General features: G+C 39.0%; 2 protein-coding genes across 6 annotated transcripts in view; both read right to left on the bottom strand.

The window, feature by feature from the left end:
- Positions 1-5,891: 5,891 nt before the first annotated feature.
- On the bottom strand, positions 5,892-9,914 carry adra2a (adrenoceptor alpha 2A). Its single transcript, XM_048167608.1, has 2 exons — positions 8,555-9,914; positions 5,892-8,360 (listed from the first exon to the last, which is right to left on the bottom strand). The coding sequence occupies exon 2, from the start codon at positions 8,243-8,245 to the stop codon at positions 7,076-7,078; it is 1,170 nt and encodes a 389-aa protein (XP_048023565.1). The 5' UTR covers positions 8,246-8,360; positions 8,555-9,914; the 3' UTR covers positions 5,892-7,075.
- A 614-nt stretch (positions 9,915-10,528) lies between these two features.
- Positions 10,529-14,004, bottom strand: part of shoc2 (SHOC2 leucine rich repeat scaffold protein) — a 29,536-nt gene continuing 26,060 nt past the window's right edge. For all 5 annotated transcript variants that reach the window (XM_048167568.1, XM_048167579.1, XM_048167586.1 and 2 more), the window contains one exon: positions 10,529-13,964. In XM_048167568.1, the coding sequence (XP_048023525.1) occupies positions 13,756-13,964 (209 nt within the window). In that variant the 3' untranslated portion in view covers positions 10,529-13,755. The remainder of the gene's footprint in view (positions 13,965-14,004) is intronic.

Raw genomic sequence — 14,004 nt, 5'->3', positions numbered from 1 at the left:
GATTAAGAGATGGAGACAGCTTAAAGCTTAAAGGGTTAGTTCACCCAAAAATGAAAATAATATCATTTATTATTCACAATCATGCCGTTCCACACCCGTAAGACCTTCATTAATGTTCGGAACACAAATTAAGATATTTTTGTTGTTTTTTTGTTTTTTTGGCGCAACAAAAATATTCTCGTCGCTTTATAATATTAATATTGAACCACTGTACTCACATGAACTGATTTAAATATGTTTTTAGTACATTAATGGATCTTGAGAGAGGAAATGTCATTACTGGCTATGGAGGCCTCACTGAGCCATCGGATTTCAACAAAAATATCTTAATTTGCGTTCTAAAGATTAACAAAGATCTTATGGGTGTGGAACAACATGAGGGTGAGTAATAAATGACAGAATCTTCATTTTTGGGTGAACTAACCCTTTAAAGGTTTGTTGTTCCCATGCGTCAATCAGGTTCGGTTGAACTTCTGTGTATGTTCGCTGATCAATGTTTGTATGTGAATAAAAGCCTAAATTTAAGACATTGTAGACATCACTAGACTAGTCTAGACAATGTGTTAGATTACGTGTTGCACAAGAAAAATTTGAGAAACTGAAGACTCTCCATTGCTCTCCATATAACCTCATTAGTGCCTAAAACAGACATTTTAGATTTTTTTTTTGGGGGGGGTTGAGAGTTCCACTCTCAAACTTTGCACACTGAATTAAAAAAATAACGGACCCATCAGCATTCATCTCATGTTGTTTGTGTCCCCGCAGGCTAATTTATAAACTGCATTCTGCAATTAAGCACTTGTAGCACTGCATTTCTGCCGTTTGTTTTTCCGCAAAAGCACTCTGCATCGCTGTTTTTAAAACATGGTGACTCCTGGTACACAGCTGCATTTCAGTGGCTTTAAGTGTATTGCTCATTTGACAAACAAAAATTGATTTCCCACAGGGTGGATTGTGAGGAGAAAGTAGGGTCTACGAAACATGCTGGATGGGGCAAACAAATTCCTCTATTCCACTCCCTCCCACTTCCCATCGTTCTCTTTAATAAGATGTCTGCCTTTTTGTTTGCCTGCTGAAAAAAAAAGAGCAAAACTGCTATTGATTAACAGCGTTGCATGAAGAACGCACAGTGGGGTCTCTGCAGAAAGCGCTCAGCTTCTCTTTAAGCTTGACCTTTGAGGCTTCGCAACTTTCTGAATTCACTGGCGCCGTTTAAAAGCACCATCAAACACAAATCTATTGCACCTCACTCACACAGATAGCTGCAAGCCAAGTCTAAAAGTTTCAAATGAGACAGCATCTGGAGACCAAGCATTTTAGTTCTTGGTTCTGTCATTCAGTGCAGTCATCTGTGACGATGAGGAGGTGTTCGGTACAAATAAAGTTTATCATGCAGTGCAACATATGCCAGCTCTCATAACCCATGATGTGACACTCATTTTCTCAATCATTTTATCTAGACTGCCGCCTGTTTAAGCTTGGATTATGGTCCTGAGAGGCCCAAGGCACCTGCTTCTATGACTGTTCATTGTAAGTTCATTATTGTAGATGAATTTTTTGTTTGTTTTCATAAACATTGGTAATCAACACAATGTCACAAATGCTTATTTTGAACCCAGAACAATTATATAGCTACTATAAGCCCATTTCAAACCCATAATGTGAGAAGTAGCTAAGAAGCAATTATTTAAATAGTAATTGTTCTAAAAATTATCTTTCTTTTTTTTTTTTAAAGAGGACATCGGATGCCACAAGTTAGTATGATTCTTAAGGGTCTTCATGAAAAGTCTATATTAACATACTTTGATTAAAATTACTTAATGGTTGTGTTTTTACACCCTTTTTTACCTTGTCAAAAACAGCTCTGTTCACAGCGAGCCGTTCTGGTGCATGTCCCTTTAAATGATAATGAGCTACTGTTCACCCCACCCCCATCTTCTGTGGGCGGGCTGTAAACACTATTTGGCAGGTATTGCATTGAATTCACCATTCTTATTTATGCAGTTATAAATGCTCAAAAATGATTAAAATACATTTGAAAATTACTTGTTAGTCATTAACACCTTTATGAACCTTATTGTAGTGTTACCATGTTATCTTTAGATAAAATGTACACAGTTTGTAATAAGACAATTGCCTTAATGCATTGGTCATTATAAACGTGCAGTTATGAATTACAGTGAGGAGGTTCTAAATAGAAATGACGACATATATGTTTGTTCGACTGTATTATTTTGATCATGAACAAGCTGCGATGTCACGTTTGCAGTGTTTTGTTGTGCGTGCGTGAGGCGCCAGCGCAATCAAACAGCAATTTTTACAAGGGACTTGCCTCATCGTCATGGTAACAGTTCTTGGCCAGGTCAGATTACGTCAGAGTTTGTTGTTGATTGTTGGAAAATCATACCACACTGCTCAGACATTCCCCGACCCAACAAAAGCTGATTAAACACGTTGAATCAGGTGAAAACAAACTCTGACCAACGGCAACAGACGCCGACAGGGGTATCACACTAGCTGCGTCTCATTTTCGGAGGCGTCCTGATCCAACAAACTTCAACAGACATGTTTGTTTGTTGGCGTTTATCTGTGCGGTGTGAACTGGCCTTTAACTTTAGCCGCATTCGTCGTGGAACTTGCAAACTAGCACATTATTAGGAAAGGCGATTTGCAAAGATTCATAAAAAAAAAAACTATAACGTTACTCACGTCTTCTGGAGGTACTGATCCATCCTTCAGGAACTTTTTAGCAAAACATAAACTTTTTAGCGAGATCCGGGGGCGCATTCCCTTCAAAAACAAAATTAATCCACTGTGTCTTCAGTGGCTCAGATGTCGAGAGTAAAGGACGACTGCTATGTTCATTCTTATATGCAATTACAAAATGCCTCAGTTGCTTAGGAGACATTCTTGTCTACACCTGTGCGCGTCGAAACAATGGCGGACTGTTTACAGCTCACTCAGGGCGGGTCAAGAGTCGTGGGAGGGGCCTTTGCAAATTTACGTCACTTTGCCAAGAATTTGTGAATGGCTTGATCTGACAAAATGCTTATGATTTGTGGGCAGGGGCGGAGCCAGGGGGTGGCGGCCTAAGCTTGGCCACCCCTTTGGCCACCCCGCTTACAATTGCCGTTTCTGTCTACTTTTTTTGTTGACAAGAATTGCGTTTATTTAAACGCAGAACCGTCTCTTTAAGACCACAAAAAACGGGAGACTTCAGACGCGCACTCCACCTTCGCCTCAGCGCCAGGCGCAAGTCAAACACGCGCGGAAACGATACTGGTGCCAAATGAGCTTCAGCAGAACAACAGTGAATGGCGAACATTATATACATCTATAGCTTACGTAAATGTTTCTCAACTGGTGGGTTGCTAGACCTCGCACTTTTCAATCACGCGCAAATATGGCGCGCTGTATATTACTCACTATAAATGCAACGTCGTAGTTCTGTCGTCTATTAAGTCATGCAATAACCAAAAAAGGCGATTAAAGCTGCGTTAAAACTGCATGCATGTAGGCCTATATATGCGTCACATGTCTCTCTGGACTAAAATATTCTGCTATGTGAGATCACAATATAAGGCACAAGCTTATATGTAATTTTTCAAATGTATAAATAAATGTGAGAACTGTGCATTTGTACTAGAAGATGCTAATTTTGCGTTAATTTATAAAGTACAAATAAAAATGTATCACATTTAAATGCATAATTAATTTTACATTCTGGCATTTATGTGCTGTTGACTTCCACATCAGCAAATGGGAATTCAAAAGAGAACATTTTTTTTTCTTTGTAGGCCTACTGAGTTTAATTTTAAGTATGATAGAACTGTTGCAATTATTTATTTTGACAATATAAAAAGTTAAACGTTTAGTGTTTACTTTTTTGGTTACTTTTTGAAACAGACAAACTCAGAATTGTTGAAGAGTTCATTGATTATACATATTATTATACAATTATTATTATAATTATACTATTTATTGATTATTATACAATTCAATAAAGGTTGAATAATCTTTGAAGTACAGTATGTAGGTATCTGCATGTCTCATCAATGGAGATGCAACAATGAAGAACAAGCTATTGGGGGTTCTGAGAACCAGAACTGACTAAACAAGTTGAAATTTAGCTATAGTATCAGCCCCTTTATTAATATGCCTGCAAGTGAGGAATGATTAAAAAAAAGAAGAAAAAAAAAGGGTCAAATTCACTCAGCATTCCATGATCTCAATTACAATTAAGTAGGCTAAACACGAACTGTATTCAGTTGTGTTGTAGGCACAGTCCAGTAGCTACATTATAATCAGACAAATTTTTATGTTTAAATAATGAAGATATCTGTGCCACCCCAGACTGGTTGCTGGCCCCTTGCCTGGCCACCCCTATGAAAAAATCCTGGCTCCGCCACTGTTTGTGGGGATTACAAAAAAAACACTGGGTGGATTTTTATCATTATAGGGTGGTTGTGTTCACTCACTGCCAACACACATTTATGTCCAAACACCATGTAAAAGTGAATTTTGCATCCGATGTCCCCTTTAATAAACACCCATGGAATTAGCATAAAACGTTTAGACTTTTATCAGGTTTTTATCATCACAAAAGTAATAAGCACCAATTATTTCCAATTCAAAGGCTGTCTTTGACAAACAATTAAAAAAAACTGGCAGCGGTTGTTCTCACAGTCACCTGCGCCGTTTTTTCCCCTCACGAATTTGACCAAGACACTCTCCTCTCTCTGCACTTCTCATTCTCACTTTGAAGTGAAGATTGTCACTTCAAAGTACAATAGCTACAATCCCCTGCACTCCCACTGAATGTCCCTCACCGATCTCCCACTCACACTTCAGGATGGCCAGTATATCCACGCACTGCCTCAGCCGAGATCCCCCCGCCAGCTCGTATCATGTCATATATCTCGACTGCAGCTCTGCCGCTGTGGGTGGTAACAGTTAATGCTCTGCCATATCTTTAAAGTTGCCATTTAATGCTTTTATGTCAGATCGTAAAAGGATACGGAAACCGATACAGGTCCGTGTAATAAAAACCTTATGTTAAACTTCGTAATTATCATCCCGCTGTCTTGACGATTTAATGATGATTATAGACGAGATGAAGTTATCATGATCCATCATAATTATGAAGGTCTCGGTACATTCTCTCCGGCAGATACATGTATTGCTGCCACTGGGGACCCTCAACCGCAGTGTTATTCCTACTTGCTGAGCAAACAGGGACAGGGACTTTTGATACATTAGTCAAACTAAACTAAGAGATAATCGCTGACAGATAACATTTCCACTTTGTTCATTTCCTGTGAGAAGGTCGAGGGGTTGAGCAATTGCATGTGATTTTCAGAAAACTTCATTCGGAATAAGAAAGTTAAAGGAACGCTTTCTCGAATACACGTGAATGAATTATTAAAACGAACTGTGATTGGTCAATTTGCATGTCAATCAAACCGCTGTTGCTTTCTAATTGGCGGGTCTTGACCAGAATTTATGCTGTCGGTCAGGGATCTGATTTTTCAAAGCTGTAAATGAAACAAAAATGAATGAAATACGTTTTACAAGAAAATTTTCAAAATGTCATATTTAATTATATGTTTTCCTTGATTATTTGTAATTAAACTGTTTCTGCACTATTTCGTTATACTTTTGAAAGGGTTTGTGTAGCCTATTTTGATATTTATCCCAGTCAATACTTTGCCCCATAAGCTTCCGTTATAATTTTTTTTTTACTCTAAACAATTTTGCTTCTGTGAAGATATTTTCAACTCTTTCAGTGAATTTATAACTTGTATTTATCTCAGCAGTGAAGCTTTTTCACCATAATTTGCTTTTCAAGAAAAAATCTCCAACTGCCTTAGAAATGATAACAGACAAAAAAAAAAGTTCTGTACTTTTTATTTTTTTGAGTGTTTTCTCTCTTTGTTAGTGTGTGCAAACACATTTTTTTAGATCTCAAAACACGTTGAGAGCACATCCAGGACAACCAGAAAACAGCCAATATATCGAAGTGAGTCATATATCACGATTAGCGTTTTCAGATATGGCAATAATGCACAGTGACAGGTAGTTTGTAGATGTCATTCCAGACCTTTGTTTTGAACCATTTTACTCGGTCACACAGCAATTGGACTGGACACTCACTCCATCTCACGCCAACTGGATATCTCTTGTCTCTCCATGCATCCCAAGGGATCAGAAAGCACACCAAGAGGCCTGACCTCACCTTGACCTGGAGAAGCTCTGTTGTCAGTCATTCGATATCTTGCTGAATATTCAACTCTTGTTTTGTTGTGCATTTCTACAAATTCGCCAGCTAAACCAACAGCCTGTCTGACACAGTGTATTAGTTGCAGACCATAACTAACATTGTAATTCGCTTGTGGTGTGGCACTAAAGATCCATCCATTATATCCTGGGTGACATATATAATGTACATCAGAAGCCAGATAAATCTGTTGTGACACCGGCCTGTCAGGTTCCAGTCAGACGAGTTCAACATCTTTTTGCTTAATGGTCCACAGCAATATTTTAAATGAACCGTTACTGGCAGGGATAAAAAAGGCAATTTGTCCACCGAACAATATCAACACCTTCACAATTAATTATACAATATGTCAGGGAAATAAACAGGGCCCGTGAGAAGACATCGACATGCACATTGCTGTGTAGTTGGACATTTTTGCAGCAGTCCAAATCAACAATATTTCTTACTCCTTTGGCACTTTTTGAATTGTTTTTCACATTCAGCGTGGTTTGTAATGCATTGTCTTGGTAAATGTCCCTCCACATTGGCAGATGATAAAATATCACAGTTACGAAACCACACCACACATCAGTAACGACACAATACATTTCTGAAATGGACGAATCCGCCACATATTGTGCTGTAATTGCATAACCATGCATTGTTGCATTTGTACAAAGCATGAGTCTTTTTTTTCCCCTTCGGCCTTGTTGTATAATGACACACAACATGTTGGCTTGCAGTACACAAGTACTTCTCTTAAACACCAGGTGATATATTACATTTGATAAAGGAAAGGGGAAAAAAACCGCAGCCCATTTACACCATTCTCCTGTTATCTCTCCGGCAGAGGATCTTTTTGAAGGATCTTCGGAAGTCATTATTGAATATGGTGTATATAATTGGATTGAGGGAGCTGTTGCAGTAGCCGAACCAGAAGAAGAACTTGAAAAGCGTTTGGGGCACGCAGCACTCGCAAAACGCCGTCAACGTGTAGGTGAAGAAAAATGGGAACCAGCAGATGACGAACACCCCTATGACCACCGCCAGGACAAAAGTGAAACGCTTTTCTCGGTTTTGACGGCCCTTCCACCTGCTGGTCTTGGTGGCCTGGCAGGCCTCCTGCTTGTCGCTGTCCCCTGGTTTGATTTGGCTCAGCTTGGTCTTTCCCTTTGAGCTCTTCTTCTTGAGGGAGCAAGGGTTGGAGACCTTATGGTCTGAGGAGGACGATTCCTCAATGTCCACACCGTTTAACTCGCCCTTGTCATCCGGTTCGACATTCGGATCCCCATTGAGCTTCTCGTGGGGCTCCTTCTCCAGCTCGTTCTCCTTCTTGCCCGGTTCCTTTATCCTCCGGTCCCCAGGAGGCGCTCTGGTTCTCTTCTTGGCGATCTGGTAGATTCGGATGTACACAAGGACCATGATGATGCAAGGCAGGAAAAACGACCCGATGGAAGAGGAAATAATGTACCATTTTTCTCTGTTTATTTCACAGATGTTCCCCTCCTCCTTCTTCATGGTTATAAGAGGCGGGAAGGAGATCACGGCAGCGATGACCCAAACAATAATAATGATGCGCTTGATTCGTTGCGGTGTGCGCTTGAGGTTGTACTCAATGGCTTGCGTGATCGACCAGTACCTGTCCAGACTAATGGCGCACAGGTGAGTGATCGAGGCCGTGCAGAAGAGAACGTCCAAGGCCAGGTAGATTTCACACCACACCTGCCCGAAGGCCCAGAGGCCCATCAGCTCATTCGCCAACGAGAACGGCATCACCAGAGTGGCCACCAGTATGTCAGCGGAGGCCAGCGAGACCAGGAACAGGTTCTGGGGAGCCCGGAGCGCTCGGCTCGTGAACACGGCGATGATCACCAGCACATTGCCGAAGATGATGAGGAGGATGAGAAACCCCACCAGAACGCTCAAAGGAAGGGCCACTAGCAGGGTGTACGAGTGTTCTGTCCCATTGGTCGCATTGTCACACCCCATTGCTGAGAATCACAATCTCTTCCTCTCACAACTGAAATTATGTTTTCAGTTGATGACGCTTCATTTTCTTCTGTATTATTGAAGGCAAAAGTGACATTTTTGGTCACTTTGACATCTAAAAATTAAGGAGGAAAATGTTATTATTAAAAGAAATAATGAAAAATGTATTTAAAAGGAATAATTAAAATAATTTTAAAAACAAAAAAGGGGGAAAAAATAAGATATAGGTTTCTCATACTTTGTTAAAAAACAAAACAAAAAAAACATATAGACTACTAACAGAAAAAGTAAGGCAGGAATGGACCTTACCTTCGTGAAAAAAGCCTGATACGACCCACAAACTTATTAAGCCATCCGAGAAATCTTCCTAAGAGTGTAACTTGTCTTTTTAAAGTCGCTCAGCATGACCAAAACGGCATGTTTCATTTCTCGCATCTCTTCGGTGGAGCGTGTGAAGGCAGCGCTTCATCATCAGCGCTCAACTCAGCTGTGCACGCGCAGGATCTAGCTCGTCTCGCGCACTGAGCTAACAGAGGCGTGTAATCATATTATCTTGCTTGTGCGCGCGCTGTATGCGTGAGAGAGACGCGTGCACTGAAGAGAGTGTGAGTGCGCGCGCGCGCTCGCTTGCGTTCTAAATGACTTCCCTCGTATGCTGTACTTGAGCCACGCCCTCTTACTCTTAACACCAGCCTCCGAATTGATGTTGCTTAGCAGCTGCCAAGAGAGGCGAGGTGGAAACGCCAAATGCGTTCAAAACCACTTAAACACCCCTGACGGGTTTAAATCAATTAAACCATTTGCCTGTTTTAGTGATAAGAGAGATTCAACTAAGTGATTGTTTATCGGTGATAATAATCAACTTGACGAACAACGTGCAAACACTAGCCTTAATACACACAGGCCTACTTTTATATATTCAGAAACAGAAAGAACTTATTGCCAAGTATGTTTGCACACACAAGGAATTTGTTTTTGTGACAAGCTTTCAGTACACAGAGACATCATTAACTGTTATTGTTGTTGTCTCTGTTATTGTTATATAACTCAATTATGCAGTAGTTTATGATGATTAAGTAGATAAAGGCCATTTTGTATAGGCTGAGGTGAATTTCCTTTCAAACCAAATTTTACCCTAAAAGTAAAGGACTATCTACCCGATTAAATATTTTAGAGCTGACTAAACTAAAAAGATATGCACTCACTGAGATCCAATTGATTTGCCATTTTAAAGTTAGGCCTACCTCACATTTCCAGGCTTTCTATGACCGTGGGAACCCTAACAATATCCGAAAACTTTACTGCAAAATAGTTTTTCAAGTACCAGGCTAAGAGATGAATGAGAAACAGATAAACAACGCAGAGGAAGCGCGCTCAGTCAGCGAGAGCAGCACGAGAGCGAGGAGCGGTGAAACAGCGACACCTACCGGAAATGCAAGCTACCGGTATTAACGCTTACACGTTGTGCAGATAATGATGGGAATTGTATGCAGTGAACAAACAAGTTAAACTAACTTATATCTCAGGTTGTGGCCACTTTGAAGAAACTGTCTATAGTCCAGCTCAGTACATTTTCAACCAGCTTCATGAGGTTCATCATGGGATACGGGACACTTTTATATGCTCAGTTCAAACTCATCAATTAAAAATGTTTACATTTAAAATGTCATTTTTAAATTAATTTAATTCTCATTAAGATGAAAATTTGTATGATCATTAGATATTTTAGGCAAATGTGTTTCAGACTTTTTACTGACAGATATAGACAGACAGATAGACAGGTAGACAAATACTATAGAGAAAGACGGGTGGATAGTTAGACTGAGGCAGACAGAGAGAGTCAGACAGGTAGGTAGATAGACATACAGACAGATACTGTAGATAGAGACAGACAGAGGTGTAGATAGACAGATAGGCAGATACTGTAAATATAGACAGACAGACAGAGGTGTAGATAGACAGATAGGTAGGTAGATAGACAAGACAGTCAGATACTACAGACAGACAGACAGAGAGGTAGATAGATAGATAGATAGATACTGTAGATATAGACAGAGGTATAGATAGACAGACAGTCAGATACTGTAGATATAGACAGACAGACAGAGAGGTAGATAGACAGATACTGTAGATATAGACAGACGGACAGAGAGGTAGATAGACAGACAGACAGACATTTAGCCAAAGTGAGATATCAGTTTTATATTCTCTCTGACAGAAGCATTAATTTGAATGGATTATTGATCTGGACTGAAAATATATGAAGGGTGAGAGAGAAACATATTTGACATTCATAAGGCAGTCAAATGAACATTTATTTGAAGAATGCTTATCAAAGCAAAGACTTGATCTGATGGAAGAGGGTCCTGTTACTTGTTCGGGCTGAGTCAAAAAGAAAGAAATCAAGAATCACCTTTAAGGCTGTTTTTTCTAGAGAAAAGTAGGTTAGGACATGTCCGCACAACACTTGATACCCTATGAAGTGTAAACAAAAAAAAAAAAAAAAAAGAAAAGTAAAAAAGAAAACAAACATTTTGCAGTTACGAAAGAACAACATTTTTATCTTTTGTACTTCTTTTTTTACATCCCTGTCCACCCAACCAGACAAATATGAATCTTAAAAAAAGAAAAAAGAAAATTAACATGCTTGTTTCCTATACATAGCAAGGCAAGAAAAAAAACAGGAAACATAACATTCCCGTAAAAAAAAAAAAAAAAAAAAAAATGGAAACATGGAAAATGACCTTCATTTGTACAGTTTCTATGGCCTAAATGCACAGACAATATATAAAAAAATAAAATAAACCATACCCTTAAGCTCCAATCATAAGGATTCACCAGAACAATACAAGATTAAAATTGCCACCGTGGCTGATTATAACTCTGCACTATCATTATTCACCATCAAAAGTACAATTATTGTTTTTATTGTCTTTTTTGGACTACATTCCTGATTTGTGATGCATTCTCATCCAAAACCGATCATACTGTTACCCTACGTAAAAACCAGCCTCACTCTCCTGCATAAATGGCACATAAATAAAAAAAAATTAAACTTAAATGGGACACATCACAAGGACGTGTCCCTAATGCACGTCTCACTTGAAGTACTCAAAGGCATTTATTGTCACATCATAATTCCGTTTTGTTAACATCTATCTATTCCCTCACACACATATACACTCACGCGCACACACTCACACTCACACACACACACACACACACACACAAAAGAAAACTCAAATGTACAGTTCTAAGCTTTTATACAAAACCAGGAATGCAATGCCTCTGGTGTATAGTTAAGCATGAACAGAGAAAGCCCTTTTTACAATGTTTGTATTTTTGTCATTTTTTGTTTTTATTCAGCGCCTGTGTCCGGCTCAAGATATGCACCGTATCGGCCGATCAGGTCCAGAGGGAGTTCATCTGTAGCAGAACGGTTATGCTGGTAGAACCGGCCCGAGAACCCAGTCCGTAACGTCTCGCATGGGCCGGTTCTTTTACAGCATTACGTTTCTAGGAGGTCCGTAAGCAGCAACAGGTTCTGCTGGTTGATAAAAAAGCAGCGATTTGTGTCCTTTTCATGGCCCCACGAATGCGATGTGCCTCTCCAAAACCTTTACACTGCTGCCAATGCATACAATGTCTTTACGGATCAAAGGAAAAAGCGAGAGGGAACGTGGAAAGAAAAAAAAAAAAGAAACAGCGTGGACAGAACACAAACAAAATATTGACTTGATGAACTAGAGTGGTGGAAATTTACAGTCACTTGATATAATACTAAACCAAAAGAAATTCCATCTTTTCTTGAACAAAACATTCTTGAACATTTTTTTAAAAAGGTGAGAGAAAAAAAAAAAAAAAAAAAAAAAAGTCGGCAAGTTTGTATAATCAAAACATTTCAGTTTTTAATTGCAATACTTTATCTGCACCATTTGAAACTGATAGGAACTTTTAAATGTAGAAACAAACTAGTCAGACAGAAGTTTAAATCAAAACATTTAATATGGAGAAAGAAGTGTAAGGTTCTTAATAGAATGTTAACGTTCGAATTTGCTGAGGCAAATTTTTTCATTCATTGTTATAAAATATACATGATAGAGAATTAAAATAAAAAGATAAAATACTTCAGAAATAATAATAATAATAATAATAATAAATGCCCCCATCCATATGTTTAATCGGTAACATGAAATATCACGACCCTTTTACTTGTGGAGGATGCCAAATATCAATACAAAGTGCATTAAAGGCAGCAGCATTAGAGGGGCGGTATGTGGGACAAACGGTGCAAAAAAAAAAAAAAAAAAAGTAACCATTGTTTAAAATTCTGGAAATTTAAGAGAGCAGAAATCAAGTGAAGAAGTTTAAAACTGATCCGATGACACAGACCAGGAAATCCTTCAAATGCGGAAAAAAAAAATAAGGATGAAAGTAATGTTGAATAGGCGTTTGGCATTCCTCACAGTAAACGTGGGCTTTTAACTGCTAGCATTGTTCAGCACCTGATATGATATGTAGATGCGACTCTCACCAATAGGACACAAGCAGAGCGCAACACTGTGGATATGGCAAACAAGTAAACAATTACAAACCCCGCTTTCAGTACAGAGACCCCGATACCAGGGTGACGCACTAGCTCGAACTAGCTAAACCCATGACGTGATTGCTGTCAAAAGTGATTTTTGATTCATCTGTTGCTTCGTTTTCACTATAATCGCAGAAAGAAAAAAAAAAAAGAATTGCAGATTTATAATTTTAAAACGTCAAGCGCAGCAACACGTCCAAATAGCGAACAGGAATGAATATTTAAAAAAGGGATTGACAAAATAATCAACAATCATTACAAAATGAAAAGAAATTACGGAATAAATTATACTTTTGCAAATTCATCCTTTTTGTATTAAAAACCTCTTGGATAATTATGTTCAGACACAAACCACCCAACTGCACTGGATAGGCACAATTCTATAATAATAACAACAATTAATATATATATTTATATATATAAAAAAAACACTAACATTTGTTCACTGCTTCCAAACAGGTCCTCTGTACAATAAAAATCTTTTGGTTGTGGGATGATAAAAAAAAAAGGAGAAAAAAAAAAAACTGGCTAAAGAAAAAAAAAAAAAAAAAAAAAAGAAAAAAAAAAAATCAAATAACTCGCATACAGTATGGCGGCAGCAGCAGCAAAAATGAACTTGTAAAAATGTTTTGTTTTTGCATACAACTGTTTCATGGCATCGAAACCCCTGTAATGACTTTCAATAAATTGGCAAAATGATTGAAACATTTTAAGAGCGCCTCTTCAGAATCACTAATGTACATTAATTTTGGCAACAGAAGTCTAGACATTGTTTTCTACGGGGGTAAAGGGGACCTAACTGGCTATGATTCCTCCATCAAATGGAACCCAGTTGCACAGTTTCTTGTCCTAGATATAATGACGACAACAAGGTAACGCCATGCGGCGATTCGGTTTCCTCTTTGTACAGTGTGCGAGCGTCTCAGACCATGGCACGGTAGGGACCCTGCATCTTGAGGAACTGGATGATGAACGAAGGGCCTCCGGCGACAATCTGCGGTGGAAGGTGGCTGAGGGGGCAGTTCTCTATGCTCATGATGGACAGCTTACTGCACAGGGCCAGCTCGAACGGCAGACTGTGCAGGTTAGGGTTGTCATTCAGGTACAGGTCCTCGAGGTTCTCCAGTGTGCCTGTGGGTTGGACAGAGAAAGACTGTGAGTGAGTTGCGTA

Source organism: Megalobrama amblycephala, linkage group LG2, assembly GCF_018812025.1.
Source record: "Megalobrama amblycephala isolate DHTTF-2021 linkage group LG2, ASM1881202v1, whole genome shotgun sequence".
In the NCBI taxonomy this organism is placed as follows: domain Eukaryota; kingdom Metazoa; phylum Chordata; class Actinopteri; order Cypriniformes; family Xenocyprididae; genus Megalobrama; species Megalobrama amblycephala.
Note: the sequence above shows the minus strand (reverse complement) of the source record. Positions and strands in the feature narration are given on the sequence as shown.

Coding starts and splice junctions, on each gene's coding strand:
- adra2a (XM_048167608.1), bottom strand. CDS start 8,245: ATGGGGTGTGACAATGCGACCAATGGGACAGAACACTCGTACACCCTG.